Here is a 9,111-nt window from a genome sequence, read left to right as displayed (position 1 = left end):
GCCTATACTAATTTGGTCAGAGGGACATAAAGGACAGCTTTTGCTCGTTGCACTCTTAGGTTGACTAGTTCCAGGGGCCTAAGAGCATCTCTCAAAATGTCCTGTAATTGTGGTGGGTCACCTGTCCTCTTGATCAAGGAGGCTGAGGAGACCCCACAAGATGGACTTGAACCAGTGTCCAGTCTACAAAGAGGAGGGTCAACACAGGGGAAACATTTCCTCCATGCTTCAAGGGAAGCCAGCCATGGTTGAGTGTCACACCATCTCCAATGAAGCCCGTGTGAGATCCTCCATGGGTTGAGGCTGGAACTTCAAGGAAGGTTGCCTCTTGGAGTTGGCTGTGCTAAAAAACATGCAGTGTACTTGGCATGCTTTTACTTGCTATTATCTTTCTGACTGTCACTGTATCATGGGCTTTCAGGGGCCCAGAAAGCACCTGGTGTCCTTGACACTGCTGTCACTGCCTTTATTGAAATCTTTTAACTATCCTAGTATGCAGGAAGAGTTCTCAGGAACTCAATCACCTGAGACAACTTTGCCTCAAGATGCATCACTGTTAATGAAAGCCATTTTAGATGCAGCAAGTAGTGAAGCAGAATTAATGCTGGAAAGTCCAGGGAATAATGGATTTCTAGAAGAGAGACATAGATGGGTAGAAGCCATATAGATAGAAGAAGGGTGTCTTGGTATTCATTACAATTCATGGATAAATAGGCAAGATCAAGACCACCTTGGTGTCTTTTGATAAAAGATCGACAAGAGAGCATTAAAAGGCAACTACAGACTGTAGTTAAGGATTGGAAAAATAGCTGGGAAAGATGGTTTCATAATGTTGTGATTAGTATATACCAACTGGAAATGTTATATTTTATATCCTAGTATCTGGGGTCTGTCAAATGTTACAAGTCATTTGAGAAAGATGTCTTATTTTATTGTTTATGTGTGATAATTCCTTAAATGTTCTTATTTCATAATTGACCTGAAATTTCATCCTGACATGAAATCACAAAACTAAGCAGAGTTCTGAGTGTGTAATAAAAGCAGGTAGTAGAAATCACAGTATCATAAAGCAAGAATTTGCTGACTGGTACCAGGTTGATAAGATAAAGAAATGTGTTTTGGCTATACATGATGGTTGGCAAAATTGTTTCACTTTTACTGAAAATCTTAGGAAGTGACTAATTACAGAACAGTCATGCTGATGATGAACTTTTGCAATCTTTGCTGTATATATTTCAAACCTTGCAGCTGCAAAAATACACTCAGACCTTCACCAAGCTCTTGTGTGTCTGTCTGTTTGTCACTCGCCAAATCCTTGCCCACTCTCTCGAGGACCCTGTTCCCGTCAGACTGAACTACTCCGGTCTGGGCTGGTCCGTTGCAGTTGAGCAGGACCTTTGAGTTATCTTCACATAGATGGAACTGGTAAAAGAAAGGACCCAGGGGCTCCTCCCAAGCCCATCTGACCCCTCAGGAACAGACCCTCAAATGGCCTTAAGAGTTTGTGCCTCTTCTCCTCCAGCATATTTTCAACTACATCAACTCCTTTAAAATTGATTGTTGTGGAAAGATTGTAAGAGCCAGGGAGGAGGTACAAGACCATATGGAAACAGAGTCCCACAAGCTCCTGGGAACCTGCTCATATGATTATATGGCAATGGTGTCAGACTACACAAACCACATGCAAACTCAGGTAGACAAAATCCCTGCATAGAACTGGGAAAATGAACAGCAGACCCCAGTCTTATCTAAAGGAATATTGACAACTGATTGCTGCTAGATGATGAACAGCTGACCCTCCTAAAACAAAGACCTCTAGGTAGGCTGACTAGATTCACCAGAAGGGCAAGTAGTGGGGGGGTGCTGACAATGCAGCAGACAGTAGCAGGGATATCAGAGTATAAGGGCTATCGTGGAGGTGAGGGTATGGGAGGGCGCCACCTGGGAAGTGGGTGTATAATTGAACAAGATGGTTTGGGATGTTCTGTGTGATATACACACACACACACACACACACACACACAAACAAATTTAAGAAAATGAATTATATTTGAGGAGGAAGCATAAAAATTTACATCATGTTAATTAGTAGAGTTGATAAACATTACCATTGAAATCTACCCGATGACTTTATATCCATACACAGGTGCCAAGGATCCAAGTGCAACCGACTATGACTAATAATAATCAGATACATATTGATTAGAGATGCATGCACCAACATCTAAGTGTTATTAGCAAAAACAATGAGTCTGTAAGAAACAGCATATTTTAATATGAAATGGAGATCTTTTTTCAAGGTTAAAAACTCATTCAATTTTATGTCTTACAGGGTTTATGCTGAGTTCAATATTGTATAACTGTATTAATTCAACTGTGAACCTAAAAGTTTTATAGCCACTTTTGAAAGAGATGTATCCTTGCTCTGGAATGTGTTACTGAATACGTTAAAGCTGTAATGAAATGCTTCTTCTTAAAAATAAAAAATAAACGCATAAATCAACATAAAGCAATTCCAATAAATCATAAATGAAGGACTTGAATAGATGTTTCTCCTTCAACGATACACAAATGACCATAAACATGAGAAGATGTCAAACATCACAATCACCGTGGAAATACAAATCAAAACCAGAGTGAGATGCACCTCACTTCCACTATGAAATGCAAATGAAAATTCACAGATCATGTTCACGTGATGTGGGGCTACTGGAAGGACAGACAGACACTGTTGGACTGAAAGAAGGATGACTAGTTTGGAAAGATGAGCGTAGATTCCTTAGAAATTAAACATTAAAAGAATTACCCTATGACCAAGCAATCAGACACCGGGTCGACATCCAAATTTTCTTCGTGCTGCCTTTGGATATGGGCAACATAGTATTTACATAGGTTGCGAAGAGACAGGTAGGTCCCTTGTTCACACCAGCATTATTAACAATAGCCAGGAGGCAGAAGCATCCCAAGTGTTCATCACCAGATAGTTGGTGAAGGTGTTGTAGACACACAGTGTGATGGTACCCAGCCTTCGATGGAACCAGACCCTGACAGTTGCTATGACATGCAGGGACCTGGACATTGTATTCATAGAAGCCAACCAGAAAAACCACTGCTATCCCCATGTCCCCTAAGGACCAAAAAGCATGCCAATGAGGGAGAATCTGCAGACTGGTTCCCTGGTTAGAGCTCCTGTTACTATTGAGAGTTGGAATGATACAAATCGAGAGCCAGAATTATCTTGAGCTTATTTTATCTTAATCCATCGATAAGTACTTATCCCTCACTTCTTCCCTGAGCCTTAGTCACTCAATATTTAAGACAAACTATCTTTTATTTCCTTGGGAATAGAGTTGAGTTTTATAGTGACAATTTGTCATTTCAGCATGGGACCTGAAGACAATCCACTTTCCCCAGAGCCATCACCTGGGTCAGCACCCCATCCCAGCACAGGCCCTCTGTACCAGGCCATCTGTTTAGCTTCCTCAAGTGGATGTTGAAGAGTTCTCTGGGGCCCAGATCCCGCCTCTGGATTGGGTACAGTCTGCTGGTCTCTTCTGAGCTAGAGGGTGGACACCCTCTCACATGCTTCAGAGCAGGAGTCAGAGCGTTCGGCTTTTGTCTCCCGCTACTGTTCTAGTGCCTAATTCTGTTCTCCTGCCTCCTTCTCTTCTGCCAATTGCAAGCTTGCCCCGTTTAGTTTAGAAATCATTTTAGTTCCCAATCCAAAAGATTCTGAAGAGGAGGGAGATACTCCAAAGGGTGGAGCTGTTGGGGAACTCCCCCTGATGTGCAGTGGCCTCTAGGGAAGCTCAGTACAATACACCCATTCCTGGGTTGGAGAAAGCCCCTTAGCATTCTAACAAATGTGCACCATTTACCTGAGACACTGTGTGTGTGTGTGGGGGGGGTGACCCAGGGTGAGGCCAAGCAGGTCTCTGCACTATGAAGTAGACAATTCAATAGAAAACAAATCCTACCAGCTAGTGTTGAAGGCGAAGATTTAGGAAAGAAATAAGACACTGATGCAGGAAACGGAAATGCAGCAGAGGAGGAACTAGAGCAAAGCTGCTGTTTGGGTCTCCAGCTGGTTTCGTGTTTGGTAGCTATGGTAGTTCAATGTGCAAATATTTGGCAAAGATAGGGGAAGTCTGAAATTCCTAAACTGGTTTGTTCTTTTTGTTTGTGCCTTTATTTTTGCATGCCAAAGTTCAAGTGTGGAAGTAGAGCTAAAGGCAGCGAGTAAGCAGCCCAGTTTTGCTGGAATTTAAGATAAGAAATGGCGGAATTGCTAGTTGACAAGAACAATAGCACCAAATGCCAAGTCAGAGCTACAGAGAGACCCTGGTGATCTGGCTTTTCTCGCCTGCTCTGTCCTGGCTTTCTGGCCTGTCTTAGTCATCCTTCTTCATCTCCTTCCCCTTCCAATCTCCTCTTGAGCATTTCCCAGTGGCACATGGAAAAAGTTGCTGTGACTTCTTATAAGACAGCCTAGCAGGAGAAGAGGGCCTGGTGTCATGCCTGGACAGCTGTGCTGGGAACGTTTACTATGGGGTTATGGGGTTTTCTGATCATATCAAGAGCCCATGGGATTTGTTAAAGAATTTCAGATCACCCAGTTTGTCTACAATTCAGAATTTCCTGACTTTTCCTAATTATTTCCTCTCTCCCTTTCTCTCTAATTAGATCTTAAAACAGGAAGAGATGGGGCTTCAGAGATGGCATAGCAGTTAAGAACACTGACTGCTCTTGCAGAGGACCTGAGTTCAATTCCTAGCACCCACATCGTGGTTAACAACCATCCATAACTCCTGTTCCAGGGGATCTGACAACTTCTGACTTGCACCAGCATTGCAGGACATGGGTGCACTTATATACATGTAGGCAATACACGCATACACATAAAAGAAAATCACATATAAAATATTTTATGTGTCTGTGTGTATTGCCTGCATGTAGGTAAGTGCACCCATGTCATGCAATGCCCGTGGATGACAGAAGAGGCTGTCGGATCCCCTGGAATTGGAGTTACAGACAGTTGTTAGCTGCCATGTGGGTGCTGGGATTCAAACCTGGGTCTTCTGCAAGAACAGTCAGTGTTCTTAACTGCTGTGCCATCTCTCCAGCCCCTAAAATACTTTTTTAAAAGCAGGGAGATATTTTAACCTGAGTCTACACAGCAAGCTCCATCTTTTGAGCTTTTCCCCTTCCCTGGGCTCCTCTCAGTGTCTGGGCTGAGCTACTGTCTTTGAGGTCTAATTTTCTACCTTGTTTTTACTGAGTGCTGATGTCGTGGAATCATGTTCTATGTTCTTTTGGTTTCATGTTACTTTGTTTATAACTGTTGATTTCACACATTCTTCAGCTTATGGAGTTTTCATTTCCAGCATCATTTCAGTTTGGTTTCCTTCATCAGCTCTGTTTGCGGGACCCTGTTTTCACACCTCGGGCTGACTTCCTTCATCAGCTCTGTTTGCTGGACCCTGTTTTCACACCTCGGGCTGACTTCCTTCATCAGCTCTGTTTGCTGGACCCTGTTTTCACACCTCGGGCTGACTTCCTTCATCAGCTCTGTTTGCGGGACCCTGTTTTCACTCCTCGGGCTGACTTCCTTCATCAGCTCTGTTTGCTGGACCCTGTTTTCACACCTCGGGCTGACTTCCTTCATTCTTTGCTTTGTTTCAGTAATTCTTGTAGGAGGCCTGTCCTCTTGGATTTTCACGTTCTTTGTTTTTGTGCTGGTTCATGTATCTGGAGTTGGTTGAGTGGGATTGTGGGCCTGAGGCTGATGGTCTGGAAACTGCTTACCTCTCAGTGCTGGAGCCAGGGAATTGGGGAAATGTGGGCCAGGGGTTCAGGATCTTGGGATCCCTTACTTGACGGAATGGAAGCTGGGAAGAAGGGGGAAACTTGGGTCAAGTGTTGGGTTCTGAGGACCCTCATCTGTTGGTGCCAGGAGCTGTGTGATGGGAGGGGGCCTGGGAAGTCCTTACCTGTTGGCACTGGGAGCTGGGTGGATGGGGAAACTTTGGGCCAATTCTTACGTAATTCATATGTGTTGTTCCCTTTTTGGTTTAGCCGTTGTCTGTGTCTCTGACTTGGTCTTGTTGTGTATGCATATTTGTGTGAGATTATACTATAGTTTTCCTCTCTCAGTCTATCTAGGCTTTTTCTTTTTCTTCTGCTGATTCTTCTAAGAAAATCAGTTATTCAGCATTCCTGTTTCAAACCCATCCTAAGTACAGACATGCAAGAATTAATTTTTAATCTGACTTGGAACTAAAAAATTTCATAAGAAAAACATTGTAAAATCTAATGTTAGTGAGGTTTACTTAAGACATACAACAATAGCAACAGATGTGTTAGAATGAAATGAAGCAAATAAACAGGCCGTCATTACTACAGACCTGCGATCAATATTATTTTTGAAGTTGGTAAATTTGTTTTTCTGTGATAGTGCTGTGACTAAGTTTTCATCCTGAAGCTAAACTTAAGTACATATATTTCTGTAAGTTGTCTTTGGATATGTGTTATTTGGTGCTTACATGATAAGTCTCCCCCAAAAGGATTCAGTTCAAATTGACTTACAAAATAAGTGAGGGTCCACTTATTTATAAAATTAGTTCAAATTCCTTTTAGTTCACAAGGTAACAGTCATTTTGGGGCAGAAGCCCAGCTGCAGCAGCCCCAATAGGCTAGATTTAGCCACCTGTCCCAATACACCATTTATGGGGCTCAGAAATGTCTAGTGCAAAGGGAAGTTAGATAAATGTGGCTACTTTCAGCGGAGTGGATAACAAGGTCCCATGAGCTGGGTCCATTCACAGGGTAGTGGCGTGAGATTTAAATGGCAATGGGAGAAGACCCAAGACAAGGGGCAAGAAGGCCCGATGGGCAGCCTGTCAGCTGGCGTCTCGTGTCTAGTTCTCAGCTCTAGTTTGCCAGACGCCTCAGGAAGTCCTTATTGCTTAAAGGAAAAGCTTGTTCTCAGGAGACTATTACTTCTGCTCCAAGGGTCAGCCTCATCCTCATGGATAATTGCCCTAATCTAAGGGTGTCTGTCCTGCGAGACTTTGCTGTTCCTAGAATACAAGGTGATAGAAGGACGTAAGAAACAAGATGTGAAGAAAGAAAACCCAGCACACAGGAAGTGTCCCTGAGGAGACCCAGCACACAGGAAGTGTCCCTGAGGAGACCCAGCACACAAGAAGGAAGATGCAAACACAAACCGTCCTAGTGGTGAGAAGTGGCTGCCACAGAGCTTCCCTCCATCCAACGAGACTGTCCCTCACTGGACACCATCCTTCACAAGGCCGCGTCTCTCCCCAGCCTCCTCAGGGCATCCTTCACATCCTTGTTCCGCAGACTGTAGATGAGGGGGTTGAGCATGGGGATGACCAGGGTGTAGAAGACAGAGACCACCTTGCCCTGCTCTATGGACGCTACAGCTCCTGGCTGGCCGTATATAGCAATACCAGTTCCATAAAACAAGGACACGGCTGTCAGGTGGGAGCCACAGGTGGAGAAGACCTTGTGCCGCCCAGATCCCGAGTGCATGCTGAGAATGGTCACGGTGATGTAGCCATAGGAGATGAGGATTGCTAACATTGCCCCCATTAGGATGAAACCACAGATGGCGAACATGACCAGCTCATTGACAAACGTGCTGGCACAGGCGAGCTGGAGCAGGGGGGGCACGTCACAGAAGAAATGCTCAATGAGGTTGGAGCTGCAGAAGGGCAGCTGGAAAGTGAGGCTGGTCTCCACGACGGAGTTCAGGCAGCCTCCACAGTAGGCACCCAGCACAAGGCAGGCACAGACTGTGGGGGACATGGTCACGGGGTAACGTAGAGGACTGCAGATGGCCATGAAGCGGTCATAGGCCATCACAGCTAGGAGTAAAGCCTCACTTGTTCCCAAAAAGGAGAAGAAAAACAACTGAGTGGCACAGCCTGCAAAGCTGATGACCTTGGAAGAAAAGAAATTGGCCAGGGCTTTGGGGGCAATGGTAGAGGAGTAGCAGAGGTCAACAAAGGACAGGTTCTTGAGGAAGAAGTACATGGGGGAGTGCAGGCGGGCATCCAGGGTGATGACCACGATCATGGTCAGGTTTCCCAGGATGGTCACCACATACAGGGCCAGGAAGACAGCAAAGAGCAGGGCCTGAGTCTCTGCACTGCCCCCAAATCCCACCAGCACAAACTCCCACAAGGGCACCAGTGAGAGGTTTCCATTTCTGTGGACTGGAAAGGCCATGAATGGGGACAGGTACAGAGAGGGCAGTGGGGGCAGAGAGGCAGCAGGCTTCACCCCCACAGTCACGTATCCTACGAAGCGATGAAACACATCAGTGACCCTCACCTCCTTGGTTCTCCTTCCAGAAGAGCCCACGTGGCTGAAAGGAAGTATTTTCTCTGAGTTACGTAAAGCCCTCCCTATACTCTGAAGATGCAGAGAAGCAATCCAAGCTGAGTGGCTCTCAAGACACAGCCAGCCTTTCGTGTCCCCACACCTGCCTCTGGGCCCTGTCCTCCCATCTCCACGGGATGCTCCTGAGCAGTGCCCTGGGTAGCGCTGTCTCCTGAGTCCTCCCGCACAACACACGTCTCATCTCACTAATCCACATGTTCATGAGGACCCCGTACCCTTCCACAAACTGAGCTGCGTGACCCCCTCCATTTCCAGGCTGGAAAGAGCAGAGAGCAGCCCTACCCAGAGGAGGGCATGCTGTCGTCTGTCCCCTGCCGTACCACTCACTCTGAGGATGGAACCCACTCACTCTGAGGACCGAACCCACTCACTCTGAGGACGGAACTCACTCACTCTGAGGACGGAACTCACTCACTCTTCTGAGGACGTACCACACTGTCCATCCTGTCAATTAATAGCCTATTAATATCTTGCTATACAATTGATTTGGACAAGGAGATAGTCCAAAACAGCAGCCTGGGTCTTAGACACATGTGGGACATGCTTGTAGCTCTCCATTTGGAGCCCACTGCTAGCTGTGCTCTGTACTCTGTCTTAGGCTTGGAGGACTTCAAAGATTTTGCTATTTCCTATTTGAAAACTAGACAGAGCTGGCCTCATCACCGAATGGCCTTTAGACCGTTC

At 45.5% G+C, this 9,111-nt stretch overlaps 1 protein-coding gene across 1 annotated transcript; it reads right to left on the bottom strand.

Moving 5' to 3' along the window:
• Nucleotides 1-3,254: 3,254 nt before the first annotated feature.
• LOC103730864 (olfactory receptor 12-like) lies at nt 3,255-8,253 on the bottom strand. Its single transcript, XM_008829174.1, has 2 exons — nt 7,307-8,253; nt 3,255-3,297 (listed from the first exon to the last, which is right to left on the bottom strand). The coding sequence occupies exons 1-2, from the start codon at nt 8,251-8,253 to the stop codon at nt 3,255-3,257; spliced, it is 990 nt and encodes a 329-aa protein (XP_008827396.1).
• Between the last annotated feature and the right edge of the window lie 858 nt (nt 8,254-9,111).

This window comes from Nannospalax galili, unplaced genomic scaffold (genome assembly GCF_000622305.1).
Source record: "Nannospalax galili isolate Female #2095 unplaced genomic scaffold, S.galili_v1.0 scaffold453, whole genome shotgun sequence".
NCBI classification, from domain to species: domain Eukaryota; kingdom Metazoa; phylum Chordata; class Mammalia; order Rodentia; family Spalacidae; genus Nannospalax; species Nannospalax galili.
The sequence above is the reverse complement of the archived record's forward strand: the minus strand, read 5'-3'. Positions and strand labels throughout refer to the sequence as shown.

Excerpts from the sequence above, each read along its gene's own strand:
- LOC103730864 (XM_008829174.1), bottom strand. The coding sequence starts at position 8,253 with ATGGCCTTTCCAGTCCACAGAAATGGAAACCTCTCACTGGTGCCCTTG. Across the intron at positions 3,298-7,306 it reads CTGGGGAGAGACGCGGCCTT|GCTCAGGGAAGAAGTGAGGG; the intron begins GTGAAGGATGGT and ends TGAGTGACTAAG.